Source organism: Emys orbicularis, chromosome 12 (genome assembly GCF_028017835.1).
Source record: "Emys orbicularis isolate rEmyOrb1 chromosome 12, rEmyOrb1.hap1, whole genome shotgun sequence".
Taxonomy (NCBI): domain Eukaryota; kingdom Metazoa; phylum Chordata; order Testudines; family Emydidae; genus Emys; species Emys orbicularis.
In genome coordinates this window covers 49801775-49826710 of record NC_088694.1, presented here as the reverse complement: position 1 = coordinate 49826710, position 24936 = coordinate 49801775, and the positions used below count along the sequence as shown (strand labels likewise).

The 24936-nt window shown below is 63.6% G+C and overlaps 5 protein-coding genes across 7 annotated transcripts; 2 read left to right on the top strand and 3 right to left on the bottom strand.

The window, feature by feature from the left end:
- On the bottom strand, window positions 1–3486 carry TM9SF1 (transmembrane 9 superfamily member 1). The gene is made up of 4 exons (XM_065414546.1): window positions 3172–3486; window positions 1971–2781; window positions 1361–1634; window positions 1–973 (listed from the first exon to the last, which is right to left on the bottom strand). Exons 1-4 carry the CDS (start codon window positions 3484–3486, stop codon window positions 580–582), a joined length of 1794 nt encoding a protein of 597 aa, XP_065270618.1. The 3' UTR covers window positions 1–579.
- A 2966-nt stretch (window positions 3487–6452) lies between these two features.
- Window positions 6453–9536, top strand: TSSK4 (testis specific serine kinase 4). The gene is made up of 4 exons (XM_065414562.1): window positions 6453–6659; window positions 7358–7572; window positions 8245–8608; window positions 9279–9536. The coding sequence occupies exons 1-4, from the start codon at window positions 6453–6455 to the stop codon at window positions 9534–9536; spliced, it is 1044 nt and encodes a 347-aa protein (XP_065270634.1).
- Window positions 9537–10828: 1292 nt separating this feature from the next.
- On the bottom strand, window positions 10829–13813 carry MDP1 (magnesium dependent phosphatase 1). Its single transcript, XM_065414569.1, has 6 exons — window positions 13777–13813; window positions 13291–13351; window positions 12303–12413; window positions 12117–12224; window positions 11130–11215; window positions 10829–10908 (listed from the first exon to the last, which is right to left on the bottom strand). The coding sequence occupies exons 1-6, from the start codon at window positions 13811–13813 to the stop codon at window positions 10829–10831; spliced, it is 483 nt and encodes a 160-aa protein (XP_065270641.1).
- A 1093-nt stretch (window positions 13814–14906) lies between these two features.
- On the bottom strand, window positions 14907–17221 carry NEDD8 (NEDD8 ubiquitin like modifier). The gene is made up of 4 exons (XM_065414570.1): window positions 17104–17221; window positions 16579–16626; window positions 16261–16343; window positions 14907–15203 (listed from the first exon to the last, which is right to left on the bottom strand). Exons 1-4 carry the CDS (start codon window positions 17119–17121, stop codon window positions 15113–15115), a joined length of 240 nt encoding a protein of 79 aa, XP_065270642.1. The 5' UTR covers window positions 17122–17221; the 3' UTR covers window positions 14907–15112.
- Window positions 17222–17900: 679 nt separating this feature from the next.
- Window positions 17901–24045, top strand: GMPR2 (guanosine monophosphate reductase 2). 3 transcript variants are annotated; one of them, XM_065414558.1, is made up of 10 exons: window positions 17901–18122; window positions 18461–18704; window positions 18810–18929; window positions 19647–19730; window positions 20002–20175; window positions 21683–21764; window positions 22489–22595; window positions 23006–23048; window positions 23130–23289; window positions 23856–24045. In XM_065414558.1, exons 2-10 carry the CDS (start codon window positions 18618–18620, stop codon window positions 24043–24045), a joined length of 1047 nt encoding a protein of 348 aa, XP_065270630.1. In that variant the 5' UTR covers window positions 17901–18122; window positions 18461–18617. The 3 variants fall into 3 exon arrangements, with proteins under 3 accessions (XP_065270630.1, XP_065270631.1, XP_065270633.1); XM_065414559.1 differs by lacking the exons at window positions 21683–21764; window positions 22489–22595; window positions 23006–23048; window positions 23130–23289; window positions 23856–24045 and having other exon boundaries at window positions 20002–20739; XM_065414561.1 differs by lacking the exons at window positions 19647–19730; window positions 21683–21764; window positions 22489–22595; ... (1 more) ...; window positions 23130–23289; window positions 23856–24045 and having other exon boundaries at window positions 20002–20739.
- The last annotated feature ends 891 nt before the right edge of the window (window positions 24046–24936 follow it).

Here is a 24936-nt window from a genome sequence, read left to right as displayed (position 1 = left end):
GTGGAGTAGCTGGTCCCACATCACGGGAGAACTTTAGAGCTGCCCACCCACTGGCAGTGAACTGGTCAGTCGGCTGATCATCCTACCCAATGAAGGGCAATGATGGAGGTGGGGCAATCTTTAATGGAGCCCTGTGACTGACCAGACATTTCAGCCAATAGGAGGGTAAGATCCTTAATGGTCTCAGCCAATGGGAGGGGCGCTTTTTAGGGTTGCCATCTTTTGCCATGCCGGCCGACTGGCTGAACATCTTGGTCAATGGGAGGGGAGCTCTGTAACAGTCCCAGCCAATGGAAGGGGAGCTCTTTGGAGGATCCATAGCCGCTGACTGGCCAGACATTACAGCCAATGAGAAGAGATCCCTAGGGGATCCATACTCGCTGACTGGTCAGACATTACAGCCAATGAGAGAAGAGATCTTTAAGAGCGCCATTTTTATCCACCATCTGGCCAAGCGTCATGGCCAATGAGAAGGGAACTCCATAGAAGTCCCAGCCAATGAGAGAGATCTTTAAGGGAAGTCATATTTAACCGTGTCCACCAGTTGGCCAGCCACCATGACCAACTGGAGAGGGTCCCTCAGTCCATCTTGAGGTTGACATAGATGTAGCGGATAAACTTGAGCGAGGCGAAGAAGGAGACGGTGCCCAACATGAGGAAGAAGACGTAGCCAGTGAGGAGGGAGTAGCCGAAGAACTCCACGGTCTGCACCGCACCCGACATGTTGGAGCGGCGCGAGTAGTAGAAGACTGAGTAGAGGAAGATGAAGACGCCGGTGGAGCCGGCGCTGAGCACTGAGCGCCACCACCAGCGGTAGTCCTCGCCCGAGAGCTGGAAGTAGGTGAGGGCGATGGAGATGCAGGCACCCACGCTCAGCAAGATGGCGAAGACAAAGAAGAGGATGCCGTAGAGGGTGTACTGCTCCCGGCCCCACACCGTGGCAAAGATGTAGTAGAGCTCCACAGAGATGGCACTGGAGGGTAAGAGAGAGACAGGGTCAGCTGGGGGGCAGAGGTGGGATCCCACTGTTCGGGGGATCAAATAGGCCAGCCGGAGAGGTGAAGGGATGTGATTGGCTCATGCCAAGGAGGTGATGTCATCACGTGCCCAAAAAACAGGAAGTGGGAAGGGCGAGGCAGGAAGTGGCATCCTCGGGAGAAAGTGACATGACTGTCTAGGTAAGAGGAAGCGGGAAAACGAAAGTGCCAACCCGTGAGGCTGGAAGTGGCAATGAGGGGTAAGGCAGGAATCAGTGGAGCCTCCTATGGAGAGCATGGCAGACAGGAAGTGGAGGGGGTGCTCACCGGAAGGGCAGGAAGTGAGGTGGCAGGCACACAGAAAGCGGGGGGGTGGGACTCACCTGAAGGGCAGGAAGCCCCCAATGGTCATGTGCACCAGTGTGGCCTTGTACCAGGGCTGTGGTGGGATCTCGCGGGCGATGTTCTTGGTACGGCAGGGTGCGTCGAAGGGGCCGGCCCGGTTCTTGCCGAAGATGCCCCCGATAACAGTGAGGGGGAAGCCCACCAGCAGCCAGACCGTCAGCAGCAGCAGGATGGTGGTGGCCGGCAGGGCCTGTGTCGAGCCATTGGCCCAGTGCACCGAGTTCACCACGCTCCACGTCACGAAGAAGGGGGCTGGGAGAATAGGGGGCAGGTCAGAGGGACCAAAGAGACCCAAACCACCTTCCCCAAGGGCCCATAGAGTCTCCCCAAGGGGGACCAGAGAGACCCAGACCACCTCCTCCAGGGGACCACAGAGACTTCCAAAGGGTGACCAGAAAGACTCTCTCTGCTTCCCACCGGAATCATAGAGACCTCCCTAGAGGGACCAAAGAGGCGCAACCTATCACCCCAGGAGGCCATAGAGACCCTACACAACCCACAGACCCACCTGGCGCACCCAACCCGCCTACCCTGGGCAAGAGGACCCCCGGGGAACCTGGGCAGAGATGGAGGGCTCCAGGGCCTCACCGGAGAAGAGGCTGGTGGTCAGCACGATGTTCCAGACCCAGCGCTCACCCCCGACCTGCCGGTAGAAGTTGCTGGAGACGTAGCCGGAGATGCAGCAGGTCAGGGCGTAGAGCAGGATGGCGGCGGAGTTGATGGCACCGTGCCGGTGGACGTTGAACATGCCCAGCAGGGCCATGGCGATGATGCCCGTGCCCAGTGCCAGGAACTGGCTGCCCACGCCCAGGACGGCGCAGAGGAGGCTGCGGCAGGGCGGGAAGCGGAAGACATCGGTGTGGATGATCTTCCAGCCGTTGTCGCCGTGGTCGAAGTCATCCCCGGAGGAGGAGGAGGAAGCTTCTTCGTCCAGGTTGTACCGGGCCAGGTCGTTCTTCAGCACCCGCATGAGGATGACCACCACGAAGCCCACCAGAAGAAAGACCAGCACCATGGAGTTGATAATGGAGAGCCAGTGGATCTCCAGGGTGCGGGGGAAGAAGCCCCCATCATCCCCCCGGCCCCGCCGCTCCCCCCGCCGCTCCGAGGCCGTCTCGGACCAGCGGATACTGTAGGTGTGGGTCAGGGAGAGGGGCCCAGGCCCACGGACGTCATCCAGGCTGTGTGGCTTGACGTCCCGCACGCTGACGTTGGCGTAGATGATGCGGTCGCCGTTCCACTCCAGGTGGAAGTCCAGATGGGTCCACAGCCCGATCTTGTGGCTGTGGGGCAGAAAGCCACTTTCCTCCATGTACCCCACGAACCCTCGCAGCGGGATGTCGTCCACCACGAACTCAAAGTAGTACAGCTCCTCAATGGCCTGCCGCAGGCGCTCCACCTGCCGGGAGACAGACAGGGTAGGACCCAGGAGTCCTGGCGCCCAGCCCCTCCTGGTCTTTCCCACTAGACCCCACTCCCCTCCCAGAGCTGTGGACAGAACCCAGGAGTCCTGGCTCCCAGTCCCCACCCACTAGCCCCCACTCCCATCCAAGAGCTGGGTACATAACCCAGGAGACCTGGCTCCCAGGCCCCCATGCTCTAACGACTAGACCCCACTCCCCTCCCAGAGCCGGGGCCAGAACCCAGGAGTCCTGGCTCCTGATCCGAGCTCCCATGCCCTGTTCCTGGGACAGAAGCTAGGTGGTCCCAGTTCCTGCTCTAAACCCATCGACCCAGGCTCGCCCTCCTTGATCCAGGGATGGGACCCAGGCATCCAGGCCCAGTCTACCTGATCCAGCGTGAGCGTCTTCACGCACAGGACCGTCTTCTCGACGCTCTCTCGGAAGCGGATCTGATACATGGACTCGGCCATGCGGTCCCCGTCCAGGACCTCCCCAAGGCTCAGGCTCTTATGACGGATCTTTTCCGGAGAGCACACGGGCAGCTGGTAGTAGTGGTAGGTCTCCTGGGGGTTGTGGTAGGGCCCCACCTTGTTGACGTAGAGCACGACGGGGTCCCCGGGCTGGTAGCGGGTCTCAGAGGAGCCCAGGGGTGGCCAGGAGGCCAGCAGGAGGAGCAGCAGCCAGGGCTGGTGGGGCGCCATGGGGTGGGCAGGGAAGGGGGAGATGGGGCGGGGTCTGGAGAAGGAAGGCAGGAGACAAGGGAAGAGAGGAAGTGAAGCCAGGTCCTCAGGACACCTGAGTTCTCACCCACCTGGGATGGTCAGCACCCAATGACAGAGTCCCCAGCCACGCCCTGCGGTGCTCTAGCCATGGGGTATCCCTGGATCACGCCAACCCGTGCTCCTGAGACCTCTACCCCGCACGCCCACCCTGGTGCCGGACCTGAAATTGGCGCGTAAGACGCCCCTGGCAAACGAGCCTAGAGATTTGCTCCTCTGACCCGCCTTGTCCCAGTGGCACCGGAGACTGGCAAAGCGCCCATGGTGCCAGCTCGGGGCAGCCATCGACCCGAACGCCCTCGTGGTGCCCACACTCGAGGGGCCGGACAGAGCTCCTGAGAGCCCCAACGGCCCAGGGCGGGAGGAAGCGGGGGGTTTTCAGACTATTTTGTGTTCAGATAGCAAGTGCCTCAGTTTCCTTGGATCTCTGGAGCCTTCTGCACAGATGCCGGCCCCTCCCCCTCGTTCTTCGTGCAGCACGTCGGGGAAACTGAGGCACGCACACTACACATGGAAAACATTCTGAAAACAACCCACCCCGGCACACAGGGATCAGGGTCCTCACGCCCCGCCCCCCACTGACACCCCCCGAGGTCCTCGCGCCTCCCCCACTGATCCGCCCCCTGCCTGGGGTCCTCGCGCCCCGCCCCCCACTGACCCCCCCGGGGTCCTCGCGCCCCCCTACCACTGACCCGCCCCGCTGACCGGAGGCTGCCCGGGCCGCGCCTGCCGCCTGGAAGGTCCCGTGGCCCCGCGCCCGGCAGCGGGGTGTCCCTAGCAGCAGGCAAGCAGCCAGACAACTGCACCCAGCCTGGGGGCCTCGCGGCTCTAGAGCATCCTTCCCGGCGCCTGATCCTCGGGTCCCCCCGCTCCGCTCCCCGCCGCTGGCCGTCCCCCAGGCCGGCTGCCCCAGATTCGCACCAACAGGGAGCGCAGCCCCCACCGCCGGGATCCCTCCCTGGGCGGAGCCAGGGACCAAAACGCGTCGGGGTCCTTCAGGCGATCGCCAAGACAGCCCGAGCCACGTCCGTCCCCTACTTCCGCCCTCAGCGCCCCCGGCGGGCTTCGTGCCCAGAGCGTGACCCCGCACGCTCTTAAAGGGCCCGGCCCCGCACGCTCTTAAAGGGCCAGGCAGCTGTTTCCAGTAGGGTCAATGTTGGGGGGGCGGGTCAGCAAATGGGGAGGTGGCAGCTGGTCTCCCCCATATAACGGTCCCCTACAGACCCCATTATCCCACAAATTAAGAGCCCCAAATTCCACATTGGCCCCAATCTAACCCCCCAATTTCTCAGTGACCCCCAAATTGAACCCCCAAAATCCCAATGGCCCCCCAAACAACCCAATTTCTCAGTTTCCCTCAAGTTGATCCCCATGTCCCCAAATGAAGCGACCCCAAAACCCCAGTGCCCCCCCAAATTCAGAGCCCCAAATACCACAGTGGCCCCCATATAAGGACCCCCAATTTTTCAGTGCTCCCCCAAGTTGAGCCCCATGGCCCCCCATATTAAGAGACCCCCAAATGCCCCAAAAACCGCACTGCCCCCCAAAGTCAGAGACACAAATACAACAGTGGCCCCCATATAAGGAACCCCAATTTCTCAGTGCTTCCCCAAATTGAGACCCCCATTTATGAGCCCTTCAGATGCCCCATTACCTCCTCAATTTAAGACCCCTCCAAATTCCTTAGTGTCCCTCCATTGCCTCAGTGGTTCCCCACAAATGAGGGTCTTTTGTGGCCCCCCAAATAAGTCCCCCAATGCTCCACCATCCCCCAGATTTCCCCGTGATCCCCAAACAAGGCCCCACTTCCCCCTACAAAGAAAGACCTCTGCAGTGTCCCCCAATATCTCAGTATCCCCCAAATGCTGAGGCCCCCTCAATGCCTCTGTGCTCACCCCCAGTCTGGAACCCTGCCCCCCCGTAACCCCGGTAACAGGTGTCGGCCAATGTGGGCCGGCGGAACACTGGGGCGATGTTGGCGGAACCCTGGAGTTGGGGGGCGATTCTGGTCACCGGGTCGGGGGACAGAGTGAAGCAGGTGAGGGGGGTCAGTGGGGTCACAGCCCCAGTGGGGAGCCGGAGAAGGTCAGGGCAGTTCTTGGGGGGGGTGTCACAGCCCCAGTGGGGAGTCGGGGGAGGCCAGGGCAGTTCTTGGGGGAGTCACAACCCCAGCGGGAAGCCGGGGAGGCCAGGATAGTTCTTGGGGGGGGGGGTCACAGCCCCAGTGGGGAGCCGGAGGAGGTCAGGGCAATTCTTGGGGGGGGGTCACAGCCCCAGCGGGGAGTCGGGGGAGGCCAGGGCAGTTCTTGGGGGAGTCACAACCCCAGCGGGAAGCCGGGGAGGCCAGGATAGTTCTTGGGGGGGGGGTCACAGCCCCAGTGGGGAGCCGGGGGAAGCCAGGGCACTTCTCGCGGGGGTCACAGCCCCAGTGGGGAGCCGGGGGAGGCCAGGGCAGTTCTTGGGGGGGTCACAGCCCCAGTGGGGAACTGGGGAAGGCCAGGGCAGTTCTTGGGGGTCACAGCCCCAGTGGGGAGCCGGGGGAGGCCAGGGCAGTTCTTGGGGGGTCACAGCCCCAGCGGGGAGTCGGGGGAGGTCAGGGAGGTTCTTGGGGGGGTCACAGGGCCGCTGGGGGACAGAGAGGCTCTTGGGGGGCTCACAGCCCCAGTGGGGAGTGGGAGGGTTCCTGGGGGTCACAGACCCATGGGGGGGGGTTAAGGTGGGTCAGAGCCCCAGGGTTGGCTCATTGGGGTCCCAGCCCCACTGGGGGCCAGGGGTTTCATTGGGGGTCCCAGCTAGGATCTAACCGCCTGCCCCGCCCCCAGAGGGGCGACTCTCTGGCACCGGACGCACAAAGCCCCCCAGTCCCCTCGGAGGGGTGAGAGGCTGCCATGGTGGAGACGGCCCCCTCAGCCCCCTACCTGTCCGTCATGGACCAATACGGCTACCAGCTGGGCAAGGTCATCGGCCACGGCTCCTACGGCATTGTCTACGAGGCCTATTTCACCAAGCAGAAGGCCAAGGTGGCCATCAAAATCATCTCCAAGAAGAAGGCGTCTGAGGACTATCTCAACAAATTCCTGCCCCGCGAGATCCAGGTAGCTAGGGAGCGCCGTGGGGTGGGAGTGCTGGTCAGGGGGTGCCGTGGGGTGGGGAGCCGGGCAAGCGGGATCGTCATGGGATGCTGTGGGGGCAGGACAGGGGGTGCTGTGGGGCGGGGGGGATCAGCAGGGGGCAGGCGAGGGGGGATCAGCAAGGGGCGCTGTGGGGCTGGAGGCTATGCAGGGGGTGCCATGGGGCAGGGGGCAGGCCAGGGTGGATCAGCTGAGGACACTGTGGGGCAGGGGGCAGGCCAGGGGGGATAAGTAGGGGGCACTGTGGGGCAGAGGGCACTGTGGGGCAGGGGGCAGGCCAGGGGGAATCAGCAGGGGGCGCTGTGGGGCTGGGGGCTCGGCAGGGTGTGCCATGGGTCTGGAGGCGCTGTGGGGCAGGGGGCAGGCCAGGGGGGGGATCAGCAGGGGGTGCCGTGGGGCAGAGGACAGGCCAGGGGGGATCAGCAGGGGGAGCTGTGGGGCTGTGGGCTCGGCAGGGGGGATCAGCAGGGGACGCTGTGGGGCAGGGGGCAGGCCAGGGGGGAACAGCAGGGGGCGCTGTGGGGCTGGGGGTGCTGTGGAGCAGGGGGCACTGTGGGGCAGGGGCAGGCCAAGGGGGCTCAGCAGGGGGCGCTGTGGGGCTGTGGGCTCAGCAGGGGGCGCCGTGGGGCAGGCGGGCACCATTAACCCCTCGCTGCCCACAGGTGATGAAGGGTCTGCACCACAAGTACCTGATCACCTTCTACCAGGCCATCGAGACCACGTCGCGCCATTACATCATCATGGAGCTGGCGCCCGGCGGCGACGTCCTCGAGTGGATCCAGAACTCGGGGCCCTGCGCCGAGCCCCTGGCCGGCCGCTGGTTCGCGCAGCTCACCTTGGGCGTGGCCTATCTGCACAGCAAGGGCATCGTGCACCGGTGAGGGGCCAAGCCGCAAGCTGCAGCCACTAGGGGGCGCCTGTCGCCGCTGGGGAATTACAGTGGGTCCTGCTCCATTGGGGGCTGGGCCATTCCCCTCCCCTGGCACCGCCAGCACCCAGTGCCCCCGCCTTTCCCGGTGCCCCTCTGCCACCTCCAGCCTCGCCGCGGGCGGAGCGTGCCTCAGTTTACCAGCTTCCCTTCTGCCGCCTGCGCCACATGCAGCTGGAGGGCCGAGGCGGGGCGGGGGGGAATATTCTCTCACCCAGGCACCGCCATGAAGCCGAGCGGCCCCCGCCCCGGCTGGGCAAGGCTGCCCACCCCCGCGTTCCCCCCCCCCCGAGCTCCCCAGCCCTGAATCCCAGCCACGCTGCATCCCACCTCTTGGATCTGCCCCTCAAGCCCACTGAGCACTCCGCAGGCTTCCCCGGAGACACCCCACATGCCTTTGGGGGGACCCACAGACCCCTGGGAGCCCCCCTGCCCACTGGCATCACCAGCCAGTGCCCCTAGAGGGGAACGGCCCCATGCCCCATTCCCTGAGCCAGCCAGCCCTGCCCTGCGGCCGGATCAGAGCTGGCGCCCCCTAGAGGGGAAAGGCCCCGCGCCCCATCCCCGGCATCCCCTAGGAGTAGCCCGACACCCCCGCCCACCCCCCACTTCCTCCCGCAGGGACCTGAAGCTGGAGAACCTGCTGCTGGACAAGCGGGAGAATGTGAAGATCTCGGACTTCGGCTTCTCCAAGCAGATGGTGTCGCAGGCCCAGCCACCCGCCAGCCCCTCATACCCGTTGCTGGCGGGCACCAGCCCCCTAAGCCAGACCTACTGCGGCAGCTTCGCCTATGCCTGCCCCGAGATCCTGCTGGGGCTGCCCTACAACCCCTTCCTGGCCGATACCTGGAGCATGGGCGTGATCCTCTACACGCTGGCCGTGGCCCACCTGCCCTTCGACGACACCAACCTCAAGCGCCTGCTGCGGGAGACCCAGAAGGAGGTGGTCTTCCCCCCCCAGCCGCCAGTCTCCGAGGAGTGCAAGGTGGGCGGTGGGGAGGGCACTGGGCTGCAGGCCATCAGGGGGCGCTGGGTGGCCCGCAGAGAGTCGGGGAGCTGGCCAGCAGGGGGCGCTGCGTGGCCCGCAGGGAGTCGGGGAGCTGGCCAGCAGGGGGCACTGGGGCCAGACTGGCAGTCGGCACCCAGCAGATCTGTGTGTGGCTGGGCGGATGTACATTGGGGGGGCTGGGCAGTAGGGAGGTAGGTGGATAATGGGGGGCTGGGCAGTAGGGGGGGACACACAGCGGGGGGCTGGACACTGGTGGCTGGATTGTGGGGGCTGGGTGATCCATGGGGGGCTGGGCAGTGTTTGAGGCGGGCTTGGCGGATCATGGGGGACTGGGCCCCATGGAGAGGTAAGTGGACCACAGGGGGGCTGGACAGATCGGGGGGGCGGGGGGGTCGTGCGCATCGAGGGGGTCCAGACCCAGTGGAGGGGGGTGAGCTGACCATGGGGGGCTGGGTGCCATTTGAGGGGGGTCAGGCGAATCATGGGAAGCCAGGCCCAGTAGAGAGGGGTGAATGGCTCATGGGGGCTGGGTGGACCATGGGGGGGCTGGGCGGATCGAGAGGGGCTAGGCCCAGTGGAGGGGGCAAGCGACCCACGGGGCTGGGCAGACAGTGGGGCCCCTTAACGCTCCACTTTGCCCCCCCAGGGCCTTGTGCACCGTCTGCTGTGCCCGGCGGCCCGGCGCCCCACGGTGCTGGACCTGCTGCAGACGCCGTGGGTCCTGCGTTTCCAGGCCGAGCGGCCCCACACCGAGCTGCGGGCGCTGGAGGCAGCCTGGGGGGTGCGGGCCGAGGGGGGGCGGGTGCTGCCCAGGACCCCCTCCCTGCCCCTGCCCGGTGAGAAGAAGCGGGGGGGCAGCGGGACCCATGTGAAGGTGGCGAAGCTGCCAGAGAAGGGGAGCTGAACCCCCAATAAAGAGAGCCCAAATCTATGCAGTGCAGTACGGAGAGGCTGGGGGCAGAGAGGGGCTCAGTGGGGGGGACCTGGGGGCATCGTGCCAAGGGGGTCAGGAAAGCCGCCCTAGACTCTCAACCTTTTATTTTGGGGTCCTCCACCTGAACCCTGATTTCAAGGCAGCTAGAAAATGGGGGGCTGGGGGCTGAACCCCCAGAATTGTGAACCCTGAGGTGGCTTCAGGTGGGGATCCCCCTAGTGGGGAGCACAGAACTGCACCCCAATACTCTGCCCCACACACAGAGGGGGCAGAACAGCCCCCCTGAAGTTCACACCTAGAGAGGGACCCCTTTGCCACCCTTGGGGTTTTGGGGTGCAGCCCCCCACTTTCACATCTTTGGGGCCAGGACTCTCCAGTGCTCCCAGCGACACCTGCTGTGGGGGGCAGAGGGAGCCCCCCTTAGCATTCACTCCAAGGGCCCCAACACCCCCAGAGTTTGGGAGATGGCACAGCCCCCCCAAAATTCAGTACAAGTAGGAAGGATCGGGGGGGGGGGAGATTCAGGGCCCCAGCAGGATCCCAGCCCCAGGGCGGCACAGCACTGCTGGCAGCAGCAGTAGGTTGTTATCTCCCCTCCCCCACAGCAGCTGGGACAGGGAGCAGCCCCCACCGCACAGCCAGCAGCAGTAGTAGGTTATCTCACTCAGCCACATGCACACACGGCGGTAGTAGGTTGTTGTCTGTCTCTGACACCCCCCTCACCAGCAGTAGTAGGTTGTTCTCTCTCTTACACACAAACACAGCAGTACTAGGTTCTCTCTCCCTCTCTCTCATACACACACAGCAGTAGTAGGTTGTACTCTCTCTCTCCCTCTCTCTCTCTCCCACACACAGCAGTAGTAGGTTGTTTTCTCTCTCTCTCTCTCTCTCTCTCTCTCTCAGACACACACACAGCAGTAGTAGGTTGTTCTCTCTCTCTCAGACACACACACACACACAGAGCAGTAGTAGGTTGTTCTCTCCCCTCTCTGTTTCACTCTCTCTGTCACACACACACACACACACACACACACACACACACACACACACACACACACACACAACAGTAGTAGGCTATCTGTCTCAGACCCCCCCCCCCACACACACACTAGCAGGTTGTTATCACACACCCGTGCCTGCAGCTGTAGTAGGCTGTTATCCCCCCCTCGCTCACACAGAGGGAGATAGAGGCTTAGTCACTCCGGAGTTTATTCTGCCCCTTGGGGGGAGAGGGTGCGGGGGGGGGCACTGGTGTGGGGGGGTCAGGAGCGAGCGAAGGCTTCCAGCCCCCGGGTGAGGAGCGCCTGGGTCATTCCATCGGGGACCAGGATGCAGGTGACACCTGTGGGGGAAGAGGAGAGAGGGAGTGACCCCCCACTATTCACCCCCGCCCCACTCCTCCATTTGCTCCCCTCCCCCCGCAACATCTCAGTCCCTGACCCCTCCTCCTATTCCCTCCCTGGACCCTCCCCCCACATTCACCCATGTGGGGCTGGCAGGGGAGTCCTGCCCAGGAGGGCTGGGGGCACCCCAGGGGGGGTTTCTGAGGTCCCCCCCCCGTACCTAGCTTGCTGACGTCCCGGATGTTGCGCTCCTCGTCGTCGAAGAACAGCATCTGGGCGAAGGGGACTCCGGTGTCCTGCTGCAGCCTGCGGGGGAGGGGCAGACTCAGGGCTGGCAGTATGGGGTTCAGGGGGCGGTGAGGGTTGGGGCCGGGGGGTTACTTGGGGAAGTGGGTGCTCTTCCCCCTGGGCTGGATCTCAGCAGGGGGAGTGGGGTTTAGGGGTGCAGGGGGTACCTGTGGAAGTGGGGGTGCAGAAGGGTTTGGGGTGCAGTGGGTAAGTGTGGGAGAGGGGGATGGAAGGTTTGTGGGTGCTGGAGTTTGTGGATGCAGTGGGTACCTGTAGAAGTGGGGGGTTGGGGGTGCACCAGGTACCTGTGGAAGTGGGGGGTGGGGATTTGGGGGTGCAGGGGTTCGGGGTGCCGGGGTTTTGGGGTGCAGTGGGTACCTGTGGAAGTGGGATGCTGGGGTTTGGGGGTGCCAGGGCTTGGTGGTGCAGTGGGTACCAGTGGGAGTGGGGATTTGGGGGTGCCGGGGTTTGGGGGTGCCAGGGTGCCGAGGTTTTGGGGTGCAGCGGGTACCTGTGGAAGTGGGATGCTGGGGTTTGGGGGTGCCAGGGCTTGGGGGTGCAGTGGGTACCTGTAGAAGTGGGGGGTTGGGGGTGCATCGGGTACCTGTGGAAATTGGGGTGCTGGGGTTTGGGGGTGCAGTGGATACCTGTGGAAATGGGGTGCCAGGGTTTGGGGGTGCCAGGGTTTGGGGGTGCAGCGGGTACCTGTGGAAGTTGGGGTGCCAGGTTTGGGGGTGCAGCAGGTACTTGTGGAAGTGGGGTGCCGGGGTTTGGGGGTGCCAAGGTTTGGGGGTGCCGGGGTTGGGGGTACCTGTGGAAGTGGGGTGCCGGGGCTTGGGGGTGCAGTGGGTACCTGTGGAAGTGGGGGGTGGGGATTTGGGGGTGCTGGGGTGCCGAGGTTTCGGGGTGTAGCGGGTACCTGTGGAAGTGGGCGCTCTTCCCCCCGGGGTAGATCTCCACACGGCGCAGGAAGCGCCGCACACCGAAGAGCTCCAGCAGCTGGGTGGCACCGTGGGTCTCGCCCGTCCTGGGGGGAGAGGGCAGTCAGGGGGGTGGGGTGTCGGGGGGTACAGGGGATGTCGGGGGGCGGGGGTCAGACACTCACCGGGAGGCGGCTGCCATGGGGATGCCCAGGCCCTGCAGTCGCTCCAGCACAGCCGGCACCTCGGGGTACAGCCGGACGGGGCGGCCGCGGGCATCCAACACCAAGCCAGCCCTGGGGGCAGACAGGGTTACCCGACTCCTCCGACCCCCTATAGCCTCCTCTGACCCCCTATAGCCCCTGATCTCCTATAGCACCTCCCTCTCTGACCCCCTATAGCCCCCAATCCCCTAAAGCCCCTCCCCTCTGATCCCATAGCCCCTGATCCCTTATAGCCCCTCCCCTCTGAACCCATATCCCCTATAGCCCCTCCTCTCTGAGCCCCATAGCCCCAATCCCCTATAGCTCCTCCCCTGGCCCCCTATAGCCCCCATAGCCTCTTCTGACCCCCTATAAGCCCTCCCTGGCCACCATTGCCTCCTCTGACCCCCTATAGCCCCATATCCCCTATAGCCCCTCCCCTCTGACCCCCATAACCCTGATCCCCTATAGCCCCTCCCCTGACCCCTATAGCCACCATAGCCCCCTCTGACCCCCTATAGCCCCATATCCCCTATAGCCCCTCCCCTCTGACCCCCATAGCCCCAATCCCCCATAGCCCCTCCCCTGACCCTCTATAGCCCCCATAGCCTCCTCTGACCCCCTATAGCCCCATCCCCCATAGCCCCTCCCTGACCCCATGCATCCCTGCCTTATAGCCTCCCTGACTCCCTATAGCCCCTCTCAGACCCCATAGTTCCCTCCCTTATAGCCCCCCGACCTGCTTTACTCCCCATAAACTTCTCTGACCCCCATGGCCCCTGACTCCCTATAGTCCCTCCCCTCCAACCCCCCTATAGCCCCTCCCATGACCCCCTATATCCCTCCTTTATAGCCCCCTGCCCCCCTATAGCCCCATCCTATAGCGCCCTGGCCTCTCCCCATCTTACCCCTACAGTCCTCCCTCTTAGGCCAACTTCTGTTCCCCCCGCCCCTCCCCCACCCCTCCCACCTGCCCCGCTGGAAGGGGGGGTCCACGTGGGTGTCGACCCAGAAGGGCCACAGGGTGTAATCTGCAACAAGAAAGGAGGGGCGTCACCCCCCATGGAGACCCCACCCAGCAACCACCCCGCTGGGGGGCACCCCACACTGTCCCCCCAGCATCCCAGCCCAGTCTCTGGGGACACGGAGCCCAGACCCGCCTGGTGACCCCCCTCACTGCCCCAACCTCACCCAGAGCCAGGGCCCAAACGCAGGACGGTGGGGAGACCCCGCCCCCCAGCCCGAGTCGGGGGGCACGTGTGACCCACACACGGGGGGGGGGGGGTTGTCGCAGCTAGCGGCACCCAGACCACTGGAGGGAGACGGGAGTTACGTGACTCTACCACAGCCTCAGCTAGCGGCAGTTGGCTTTTAGCTCCTGCACTAAGCTCCAGAGGTCCCCGGTTCGATCCCCGCGGCCGGCGGTACACACGGACCCCCCCCCCCCCCAACTCACCCAGGTCAAACACAACCAGCCCCGGGAGGTGGCACATTGCGCCCCCTTTGCCGGGGGGCGGGTAACAGAGAGCGATGGGGGGTGTCGGGGGGCTGGAGGGAGGGAGGGGACAGGGAGTTTCTGAGCGGGCTGATCGCTGGGGTGAGCCGGCTGTGCCCCACGTGTTGGGCCATAGAGATTCAGGCTAGACAGGCCGCTCTGCAGTTAACCCCGCCTGTGCCAGTGCAGAGACTCACTCCAGAGCCAGCTGCATCTCAGCGCTGGGCAAGGGATCCCCGTGTAACCAGCCCCCGCGCCCCCCCCCCAGAGCCAGCTGCATCTCAGCACCAGGCGAGGGGCCCCCGTGTAACCAGCCCCCGCGCCCCCCCCCCCCCCCCCCAGAGCCAGCTGCATCTCAGTGCTGGGCGAGGGGTCCCCCTGTAACCAGCCCCTGTGCCCCACCCCAGAGCCAGCTGCATCTCAGCACCAGGCAAGGGGCCCCCGTGTAACCAGCCCCCCCGCCCCCCCGAGCCAGCTGCATCTCAGCGCTGGGCGAGGGGTCCCCGTGTAACCAGCCCCCACACCCCACAGCCAGCCCCATCTCAGTGCCAGGTGTGGGGTCCCTGTGTAACCAGCCCCCCCTGGCCACACCCCACAGCCAGCTGTATGCCAGGGCCAGGTGAGGGGTCCCCGCAGGAGTGAGGGAAGCTCCCTAACAGAGGAGGCCCTATCTCTCCGCACCATCTCTTCACTACAAGTCCCTGCTCCCCGCTCACTCCTCCTTGCCCCCTCCTCCCCATGGCTTGCCCTTATGGGGGTAAAACTGGGTGGGCCACGGCCCCTGGCCCCACTTCTTCTGGCACGCTGGGTCCCCGTATAACCAGCCCTTGCGCCCACCCCAGACGGGCCCCCTCTCAGTGGGGCTCACTGTATAACCAGCCCCCGCCCCCCCCTTGGAGGGGCCATGTCTCAGCGCCAAGTCCCCACATACCAGCAGCCGTACCCCACCCCAGCAGCTGCATCTCACTGCTGGGCAAGGGGTCCCCCTATAACCAGCTCCCCACAGAGGGGCCATGTCTCAGCATCAGGCGAGGGGTCGCCCTCTAACCAGCCCCGCCCCCCCCAGAAGCAGCCGCATCTTCACACCCTGCTGCACTGAGACACCTTTATTAACACTCAGCAATCCAAACACAGGAAACAAGACACGAACAGGGACCCTCGAGCGCTGCCCCAGCCCCCCATGGCCGGCCGCCCCCACTGAGAGTCCATGGGGGAGGGGGAAGCAGCCATCCGGACAGTGCTAGCAGAGCGGGGGGTGCGTGTGGGGGGCTCTGTCGCTGCAGTGGGGGGGGTCCCATCACCGTAGCTGCCCCCCCCGCAAAGCCAAGACCAGGTGGAGGACGGAGCCGCCCTGGATCTTGTAGTCGGCCGCCGTCTTCTCGTCGTTCCTGTGGGGCGGACGGAGGGATACACAGACAGAGGGGGCATGAGCCGGGCGGAGCCACCACACAGCTGCCTGCCGCGGGGGTGGGGCCAGGACTCCGGGGTTCCCTCCCTGGCTCTGGGAGGGGAGTGGGATCTAGTGGTTAGAGGGGGCTGGGAGCCAGGACTCCTGGGTTCTACCCCAGGGGAGTGGGGGCTAGTGGGATAGAGGGGGTGGCCCTAACAGCCCTTTATGCCAGCTGGCAAAGGGCACCCCCTGTAGTCTGAACATTCAGCCCAACAGCCTCGTCGGGTGCCTTGTAACCCCTAGTGACCCGAGAGCTGTGGCATGGTGCAGGCCCCGAACACACCGGTCCCCTCGCGTGCTGCCAGCGCCCCCCCCGAGGCAGTGGGCCACTGCCTGGCAGGAACGGGAATTTTACTGGCCTGAGCGCGGACATTTCCGTCCACGCCACGCAACAGTGCCCATCGCCCAGCGGAGGTGGCAGCCGGCCCGGCACCCATGGGGATACGCGGCAGAACGTCCCCGGGGTACCCAAACGGGGGGAGACCCTCTGCCGGCGCGCCGGGGAAAGGTGGTCCGTGCCCCTAGAACCGGCTCCATGCAGGGGGCGAGGGCATGTCTTCAGTGGGGCCAGCCCCCCGCTGGGGCCTCCGTCTCTCTCTCTCTCTCTGCCGGGAGACCCCATCGGGGGGCCTGGGAGATGGGCAGCACTGTCGGGGAGGGCCAGACAGGCAGAGGCTGGAGGATTGGCAGGGGAGGCAGGCAGGCTGGCACACCACCCAATTTAAGCACCAGCAAAGCTGCTGCTGAGGGGGGAGGCTGGAAGCCAGGATGCCTGGTTCTGTTCCAAGCTCTGGGAGGGGAGCGGGCTCTAGTGGTTAGAGCACAAGGGGCTGGGAGCCAGGATGCCTGGATTCTATCCCGTAATGCCCTAGGGAACGTTCTGCTGGCAGTGGGAGCAGAACCTATCCCACAATGCACCAGGGGCTGCTACACTTCAGATATCCCAGAATGCCCCTGGGCTGCAGCCACCATCGTGCCCCTCCCCCCCCACTCACATCTGCTTGCCGCTGTAGATGAGACGCTGCTGCTGGGGTGGGATCCCCTCCTTCTCCTCCACGCGCTCCTTTATCCGCTCCACCTGGGGTATGAGTGAGAGAGAGGTGAAAGCTGGGCAACCCCCCCCCAAAAAAAAAACTCCCTGCCCCAGGGGCTTCTGGGACAGAGGGGGTAGGACCAAGGTCTGGACCCCAGGAGAGGGGGCAAGGGATGGAGGGGGCAGGTCTGAATGCTGGATCCCAGGAGAATGGGACGGGGGGGGGGGGGGCTCCAGAGGGGCAGGGTCTCCCCCAGCCCCACCCCCTCAGGACAGTTACCTTGTCTGTGGGCTCAATGTCAATCTCGATCTCCTTCCCGGTCAGCGTCTGGAAGCAGCAGGGGAAGCCCCAGTTAGCAGCGGACCCCCAGGATTCCCCGGTGCACCTGGGCTGTCCCCACATTCCCTGCCCCTCTATCCCATCATGCACCAGAGCAGAGAGAGGTCCCTAAACCTGCAAGCTTCTCCCACGATGCCCTTGGGGACCCGGCTTTCCCCATCATGCACCGGGGCAGCAACTCTTGCTCACTTGCTCTGCCCCCCCCTTCACCCAGCATGCCCCAGGGCAAGGGCAGCCCCTGGCCCCCAAGGCACTGAGGGGGGTCATACCCTGCTGTCAGCCCATCCCCCTTGAGGACCCCGCCCTGTTCTCCCAGCATGCACCAGGGCAGGGAGTGGGCAGCACCTATCCCAGGATGCTCTGGGGCAGCAACTCTTGCTCACCTACCCCCCCCCCCAACGCCGCCATCCCCTGGGACCCGCCGCCCCCATCTCCCAGCAGCCCCCGCGGCGGACCCCTGCTCACCTTCACTTTGATCAGCATCGTGGCCCGGCAGCTCCTCACCTCTGGCCCGGAACCAGAACTCAGCCCCCCCCCCGCCGCTCGGAGGCTTTTACCCAGCAGCCTCCGCGCGCGCGGCCCACAATCTGACGTCACTTCCTCCACTTTTCCAGCCCGGCCTCGCGGGGCACGATGGGAGCCGTGGTTCCCTCAGCACCGCCCCCGGTGCGGAACAACCCGAGAGACTACACCTCCCATGGGGCAACGCAGAACTCAAGGGGGGCGCGCGGACGCGCAAAGGCTTATGGGAGCTCCGTAAGTCCGGTGCATGATGGGAGTTGTAGTCCGGTACAGCTGTTACCCCTTGAGCACGACGGGGGACCGCACTACCTTTCCCATGACGCAAAACGGCTGGGCGGCACTAAAAGCGCGAGAGGCGCAAAGGAGCATGGTAAATAAAGCTGGCGGGCCTGAGGGGCCCCGCCTTCCCGGTGCATGATGGGAGTTGTAGTCCGCTCACATCCGTTACTCCTTCAAAACGGCAAGGAGCCGGACTGCATTTCCCATGAGGCGCCGGCGCAGAAAATGGCTACCTAGCTGTTACCCCGGCGCCTCACGGGAGATGTAGTCCCGCCGGCCGCCCACGCCCGTCCCGTGAGGCACCGCGCGCGGCAGCGGCATGGGGAAGGGGCGGGCGCTGGAAGAACCTTTGGGTGCGGAGCGATCGATCGCGCGTGAGGCTGACCCTCGCGCACTCCGCGGCGCTGGTAGCCACCACCGGAAGTGGGGGGGAGGGGCGCACCGGAAGTGGCTTCACCACAAGGCCGTGTTGCCTGTCTGGGTTCCAGGCCCCGCCGCACAGCGGGGTTGGCGTTGGTCGCGCCGGCCCTTCAAGGGGTGGCCTGGCGGGGCTGGTGCAGGGGTCAGCGCCCTGGTTCAGCCCCCAATGGCAAGATGGGCTGGGCCAGGTTGAGACAACGGTGATGGGGTCAGAGGTCATGGCAGCATCTGAATCTGCGTTCCAAAGGGGTCAGAGGTCACAGGTGGAGGTTTCGGTTATGGAGGGGGACAGAAGTCGGGATCTAGCTGGAGGTCACTGTGGGGCCAGAGGTTCGGGGGGGTCGGCTGTCGAGGCAGAACTGTCGCTAGCGGTGTCTGGGAAGTCACGCTGGGGTCAGAGGTCGTGGTGGGGATAAGGACCCAGAATTGGGACCGTTAGACGTGACCTCACTCTGGGATCTCTGGCAACTTGCCCTCCAGCACAGTTAGCCAGGACCCACAGCGCCTGAGGCCTACGGGGAGTCACCTCAGGTGGGGCCATCAGATCTGGGGTCTTGTTGTCTTATTTTTAGCCAGTCACCCTTCTGCCTTTCTCCTTCAGAGTGCCACACCAGATTCATGACGGATGCCTGGTTCCTGAGCCCCACGCCCCAGTCCCAGTAAGGCGCCAGGGCTGGAGTGGAGTCTACTGGGGGCCTCTGGGCTTGTGGAGGAGTCTCCCCAGCTTGTCCTGAGCCACAGTCTCTGCCTCCCCCACCATGCCGCACATCGATAACAACATCAAGCTGGACTTCAAGGACGTCTTGCTGAGACCCAAGCGCAGCACCCTGAAATCCCGGAGCGAGGTGAGTGCCCCAGCCCCTATCCCTGAGTGGCTGGGGGCAGATATGGTGCACCCTAGGGTTCCTCCTCTGGGAGCCTGCTAGCACCTCTCTCCCTCTCCGGCATAGGTGGATCTCCTCCGATCGTTCACCTTCCGCAACTCACACCAGACGTATAGCGGGATACCCATCATTGCTGCCAACATGGACACTGTGGGCACCTTCGAGATGGCCAAAGTCCTTTGCAAGGTACATGGACCAGGGATCTCCCAGCCCTCTCCTGTAGCAGCAGCATCACTGATTCCCCAGCTGATCAGCAATGGGGATCCACCCCCCCATGTGGTGTTCTTCCCAGCCAATCAGCACCGGGGATTCCCCCCCCCCCCCCGCAGGTCATACACCATGTGATTAACTGCCCTAGCCATTCAGCATTGGGGAACCCCCCTCCTCCCCCCAGGACTGTAGCAGCTTTATAAGCCATGTGATCGACTTCCCAGCCAATCAGCATTAGGGATTCCCTCCCCTCAAGGCTGCAGGGTCATTGGAATGTACGTGATTAACTGCTCAGCCAATCGGCATCAGGGATTCTCACCCTCCTGCCCTCCCAGGGCTGAATTGGCATTGTAAACTGCCTGATTAAGTGCACAGCCAATCAACAATCAGGATCTCTTTTGGAATCTTCCACTATAGGAAGGGGAGTTCATATAGGGGGGAATATTCTCACTTGCTGGTGGGCTGTTCCATTATAGCAGGGGGAAGAATTTTCTTTCCTCCTTCCATTATATCTTCTTGGTGGGTTGTTCCATTACATTGGGGGGGGCAGGATATCTCTGTTCCTGATGGGCAATTCCATTATAATGGGGGGGGGAATCTTTTATCTTGGTGGATCGTTCCATTATGATGGGGTGTCAGGGTGAGGGTGTCCCTCCGCTCAGTGTCACAACCCATATCCTCCTCTCCCCCCAGTTCTCACTCTTCACTGCCATCCACAAGCACTACAAGCTGGAGGAGTGGAAGGAGTTTGCTGCCCAGGAGCCCGATTGCCTGCAGGTGCATGGGGTGTGGGGGGGTCGGCCCCACCCTCCACACCCCCAACTACCTCCAGGGGAATGAACCCCGATGCTGTCCTGGGAGCCATCCTAGCCCCCGCTTTCCCCCCCCCCCAGAAAACAATCTCACTGCCCCAGGGAGACCCCTGCCCCCACAGACCGCCCCACTGTCCCTGTATTGCCCCAGGGAGCCATCCCAACTCCCTCCTCCCCAGCTCTTACCCCTGGAGGTCTCTGTCTCAGAGTGTCCTCACACCAGTGTCTCTCCCCAGCACGTGGCGGCCAGTTCAGGCACCGGCCCCTCAGACTTCGAGCAGCTGGAGAAGATCCTGGAGGCCCTACCCCAGGTGCGCTACATCTGCCTGGACGTGGCCAACGGCTACTCGGAGCACTTTGTCCAGTTCCTGCGGGATGTGCGCAAGCGCTTCCCCGACCATACCATCATGGTACGCACCGCCCCACCCCGTCAGTCATACAATCATGGTATGTACTGTGCCCACACCCGCCAGTCATATAATCATGGAACATACCACCCAACCCCTGCCAGTCATACAATCATGGTATGTATTGTCCCCACACCTGCCAGTACCACCATCATGGTATATACTGCTGCCACCCCTGTCAGACATACAATCATGGAATGTACCACCCAACCCCTGCCAGTCATACAATCATGGAATGTACCACCCAACCCCTGCCAGTCATACAATCATGGAATGTACCGCCTTCTCCCCTGCCACTCATACAATTGTGGTATGTACCGCCCCATCCCCATCAGTCATACAGTGATAGTATGTACCAGCCCAGCCCGGCCAGTACCACCATCATGGTACGTATTGTCCTCTCCCCCACGAATTGCATCATTTTGGTACATACTGCCCCATCCCCTCCAGTCACAACACAGTGGTACATACTACCCCCAGCTGGTACCACCCTCATGGTATGTACCCCTTGTCAATCACACCACTGTTCCCACCCCCTGACCAGTACCACCATCATGGTACATATTCCCCCGTCAATCACATCATGGTTTGAACCCCCCCTCCACCATGAACCCCTCACACCCCCCCCCACCCCTGATATGTGTTGTCAGATGTTACCGGTGTGGTGCTCTGCTTTCTCCTATGTTGATATCACTCGGCTGCGTGCGTGTGTTCCCTCTGTGTGCTGCCCCAGCTCTGCGCAGATAGCTGACCCAGCAGACCCGAAGAGAACCCCCAATAACCACAGAGTCTAGTAAGATGCAAAGTCACGTCGACTAGGTTGATTGCGACCTTGGACACAATTGCAGTTCCCCGTAGATTACTTAGTCTACCGGGCATACTGCTAATAGATGCCTCTTGGCAATGGACCCGGCTCAGTGGCGGGACTTTCCACTGTCCCCGTGGCTGGACAAAGGTATCCACTCAGGGATGCATTCTTATACACAGATACAAACAAGTTACACATCACTCCTGACGTATTGAGGTGCAGTCCCTCTACGCAGCAAGGTACAACCCCTCTATGTAGTAAGGTGCCGCCTCTCACCTTGTACATGTTGGTTTGAACAAAACAACTCTATCCATCATTTTACCCTTTTGCCCTTGTCATTGGGATGGGTCGGCCTGTTCCTATTTGTGTGTGGAATGTACAAGTATGCAAATGTTCTGATATCTGGTGTCCAGTACCTTTTAGGTATGTCTCTTTTTGCAGCATCAGCCCTTTCCTTGCCAGCTTCTGTGAGCAGGGCCTGCCTCTGGCTCACAGCTTAACTTTGCTTTATGTTAGCAAAGTCTTGACCATTACTTTAGTTCAGGCCTTAGGCTTCATACCAGGCCTCTGATACCAAGGTTTATATCTCAGGGCCTCCTCTTACTACAATATGTACAGCCTTCCCCACCCCCATGATGGTACGTTCCACTGCCCCCCACCCTGGGGTGTGTGGGGCTTGAGGGCTCCCCGCTGTCCCCACAGGCTGGGAACGTGGTGACGGGGGAGATGGTGGAGGAGCTGATCCTCTCTGGAGCTGACATCATCAAAGTGGGCATCGGACCAGGTGACCGGACTGGGGGCGGGGCTAAAACCTGGGGGGCTGGACCATCTCAGCATGATCCAGGGGGCCTGGACCATCTCAGCGTGATTGTGGGGGATACACACAGCCCCGGGGGCTGGACAATCTCAGCATGATGGGGGGAAATACTGTCATGGAGTGTGTGGGAGACAGGGCCCGGCACCCCCGACTTCCTGCAATTCACCGGGACTCTCAGCCAGCCAGTAACACAGAAGGTTTATTAGACAACAGGAACACAGAGCTCGTAGGTACTGACAACAGGACCCCTCAGTCAGGTCCCTACTGGGGGGCAGGGAGCTTGGACCCTGGCCCCGGTCCTCCCTTTGTTTCCCCAGCCAGCTCCAAACTGAAACCCCCTCCAGTAGCCTCACCCCCGGCTCCTCCTCCAGCCTTTGTCCAGTTTCCCGGGCAGAAGGTATCACCTGGCCCCATCCCCCTCCTGGGCTCAGGTATCACCCTGATATCCCATCACCATGCAGACAGTACCAGCAAAACTCCCCCGCAGTATCCCCAGGTGAATCCGCCCCACTCCCTACGTCACAGATACACACCCCCCCCCCAGCGGGTGGGGGGGCTGGGCCATCTCAGCGTGATGGGGGGGATACATACACCTCGGGGGGCTGGACCATCTAAGCAGGATGAGGGATCCCCATTAGTGGGGTGCTCTTGCCCGCTGGCAGGTGTTGATACCCATCCCTGCCGTGTCAAGGTTCGGTCTGTACCACTCGGAAGAAGACAGGGGTGGGGTACCCCCAGCTGAGCGCCGTCCTGGAATGCGCCGATGCAGCCCACGGCCTCAACGGGCACATCATCTCGGTGAGCAGTGCCAGACGGCTGGGTTCTATCCGGTTCTGGGAGGGGAGGGGGTGCAGTGGTTAGAGCTGGGAGCCAGGACTCCTGGGTTCTATCCGGCTCTGGGAGGGGAGGGGGTGCAGTGGTTAGAGCTGGGAGCCAGGACTCCTGGGTTCTATCCGGCTCTGGGAGGGGAGGGGGTGCAGGGGTTAGAACAGGGGGCTGGGAGGAGGGCTCCTGGGTTCTATCCAGCTCGGGGAGGGGGTCCAGTGGTTAGAGCTGGGAGCCAGGACTCTTGGGTTCTATCTGGCTCGGGGAGGCGGGTCCAGTGGTTAGAACAGGGGACTGGGAGCCAGGACTCCTGGGTTCCATGTCTGGGCAGGGGAGTGCCTCAGTTTCCCCTCATGATTGCTCTCTCTGTCTCTCTCCCCTAGGACGGGGGCTGCAGTTGCCCGGGGGACGTGGCTAAGGCATTTGGTAAGTGCAGCCCACCTCCCACCTTGGGTTGAGCGAGGTGGGGGTCCCATTGCCTCACTAGTCCCCCTTTTGTGGTTGCAGGTGCCGGCGCAGACTTTGTCATGTTAGGGGGGATGCTGGCGGGACACACAGAGTCGGGGGGGGAGCTGATTGAGAGGGGGGGCAAGAAATACAAACTCTTCTATGGGATGAGCTCCGAGGTGGCCATGAAGAAATATGCTGGGGGAGTGGCGGAGTACAGGTACGGACTGGCCTTGCCCTGCAGGGGGCGCTGTGGAAGTGGGGCAGGGCCTGTGTGGGGAGGGTTGGGATCTCCCCAGGGGGACGTGTTGATGGGGCAGGTGGTGGAGGTGCCGTTCAGGGTGGGGTGGGGTGGGGCTGGGCTCTCTCCTGGGGGCTCCCACTCAGTCCCCGCAGGGTGTCAGAGGGCCGGGCGGTGGGGATGCCGTTCCGGGGTGCCGTGGAGTGGGCCGAGCTCTCCCCCAGGGGGCGCCGTGGGGCTGTCATGCTCTCCTCACAGGGCGTTGGAGGGCCAGGCAGTGGAGGTGCTGTTCCGGGGCTCTGTTGGGTGGGCCGGGCTTTCCCCCAGGGGGCGCCGTAGGGCTCTCCCGCTGTCCCCACAGGGTGTTGGAGGGCCGGGCAGTGGAGGTGCCATTCGGGGCGGGCCAGGCTCTCCCCCAGGGGGCGCCGTGGGGCTCTCACACTCTCCCCGCAGGGCGTCGGAGGGCCGGGCAGTGGAGGTGCCGTTCGGGGTGGGCCGGGCTCTCCCCCAGGGGGTGCCGTGGGGCTCTCACGCTGTCCCCACAGGGCGTCGGAGGGCCGGGCGGCAGAAGTGCCGTTCCGGGGCGCCGTGGAGAACACGCTGCGGGACGTGCTGGGCGGGCTCCGTTCCACCTGCACCTACGTGGGCGCCGCGAAGCTGAAGGAGCTGAGCCGCCGAACCACTTTCATCCGCGTCACCCCGCAGGGGCCCCCCCTCTTCGGGGCAGGCGAGTAGAGGCCCCCAGCTCATCCAGCAGCGGGGATCCCCGAGCGCACCCCAGCTCATGCAGCGGCGGGGATCCCCCAGCGCATCCAGGGGCAGGGATCCCCAGTGCACCCCACCACATCCAGCGGCCCCATAATGAACTCCAGCTTTGAGGGTCAGGCCCCACGCTGAGGAGAGTTTTGCCCATTGATCCCCCTCTTTGAGGGGCTGAGGCCCAGCCATGAGGACCCCCCTGCCTTGGGCACCCCAATATTCCCCTCCCGAAAGCAGGGGACAGCAGCGCTCAGCTCTGCCCCTCAGGACGGAGGGGGCAGAGCCAAGGGATCCCCGAATTTTCCCCAATCATTCCATTCCGTGGAGCAGTCCCTGACGTTGAGGGTGGCAGAAGGGACCCCCAAGTCCCTCCCCACCTTCTCCGGGGGCCCATCCCCCCAAGGGTTGTCTCCCCCTACTCTGCCAAAGGGGGCTATGGGGCACCCCCCAAATGGAGACCCGGGGGGGACCGGGCTGAATCACGTACTGTGTTTATTTGGTGTCACCAATAAAAGGCTTTGTGGGGCGCCCTCCGGCGGCTGGTGCGTCTGTGCCGTGGGGCGGGGGCAGGGTCCCGGGAGCGCAGCAGCCAGGGCACCTGCAGAGAGAGGGAGAGAGCGGGTGAGGGGGGTACGGGAGCGCCCCTTGCCCCTGGGGCACACGGAGGGTCACTCACCCGCCGGGGGGGTCCAGGTGGTCGCAGAAGGTGGGGATCAGGGTGTTGTACCGTGTGCGCTGGTAGCTGGCCTGGGGGTGATGGGGGGGTGAGTTATAGGGTCTGAGCAGGCCCCCTGAGTGACCACTGAACCCCAGCCTGAGAGCCTGGCCCCCCAAGTGACCCCTGAACCCCCCAAGAAGCCCCTGAAC

What these genes read in the sequence shown, in the direction of transcription:
- MDP1 (XM_065414569.1), bottom strand. Translation starts at nt 13,813, where the DNA reads ATGTGCCACCTCCCGGGGCTGGTTGTGTTTGACCTGG. An exon ending in GCTGGTTGTGTTTGACCTGG is followed by an intron (nt 13,352 to 13,776) that starts GTGAGTTGGGGG and finishes TTCTTGTTGCAG; the next exon opens with ATTACACCCTGTGGCCCTTC. An exon ending in CCGGGACGTCAGCAAGCTAG is followed by an intron (nt 10,909 to 11,129) that starts GTACGGGGGGGG and finishes CTTCCCCCACAG; the next exon opens with GTGTCACCTGCATCCTGGTC.
- NEDD8 (XM_065414570.1), bottom strand. An exon ending in ACATTGAGCCCACAGACAAG is followed by an intron (nt 16,344 to 16,578) that starts GTAACTGTCCTG and finishes CTCATACCCCAG; the next exon opens with GTGGAGCGGATAAAGGAGCG. An exon ending in ATCTACAGCGGCAAGCAGAT is followed by an intron (nt 15,204 to 16,260) that starts GTGAGTGGGGGG and finishes TCCGCCCCACAG; the next exon opens with GAACGACGAGAAGACGGCGG.
- TSSK4 (XM_065414562.1), top strand. Translation starts at nt 6,453, where the DNA reads ATGGTGGAGACGGCCCCCTCAGCCCCCTACCTGTCCGTCATGGACCAA. An exon ending in TCCTGCCCCGCGAGATCCAG is followed by an intron (nt 6,660 to 7,357) that starts GTAGCTAGGGAG and finishes CGCTGCCCACAG; the next exon opens with GTGATGAAGGGTCTGCACCA. An exon ending in AGCAAGGGCATCGTGCACCG is followed by an intron (nt 7,573 to 8,244) that starts GTGAGGGGCCAA and finishes TTCCTCCCGCAG; the next exon opens with GGACCTGAAGCTGGAGAACC.
- TM9SF1 (XM_065414546.1), bottom strand. Translation starts at nt 3,486, where the DNA reads ATGGCGCCCCACCAGCCCTGGCTGCTGCTCCTCCTGCTGGCCTCCTGG. An exon ending in AGACGCTCACGCTGGATCAG is followed by an intron (nt 2,782 to 3,171) that starts GTAGACTGGGCC and finishes GTCTCCCGGCAG; the next exon opens with GTGGAGCGCCTGCGGCAGGC. An exon ending in GGGGGCTTCCTGCCCTTCAG is followed by an intron (nt 974 to 1,360) that starts GTGAGTCCCACC and finishes CTTACCCTCCAG; the next exon opens with TGCCATCTCTGTGGAGCTCT.
- GMPR2 (XM_065414558.1), top strand. Translation starts at nt 18,618, where the DNA reads ATGCCGCACATCGATAACAACATCAAGCTGGACTTCAAGGACGTCTTG. An exon ending in CCCTGAAATCCCGGAGCGAG is followed by an intron (nt 18,705 to 18,809) that starts GTGAGTGCCCCA and finishes TCTCCGGCATAG; the next exon opens with GTGGATCTCCTCCGATCGTT. An exon ending in TGGCCAAAGTCCTTTGCAAG is followed by an intron (nt 18,930 to 19,646) that starts GTACATGGACCA and finishes CTCTCCCCCCAG; the next exon opens with TTCTCACTCTTCACTGCCAT.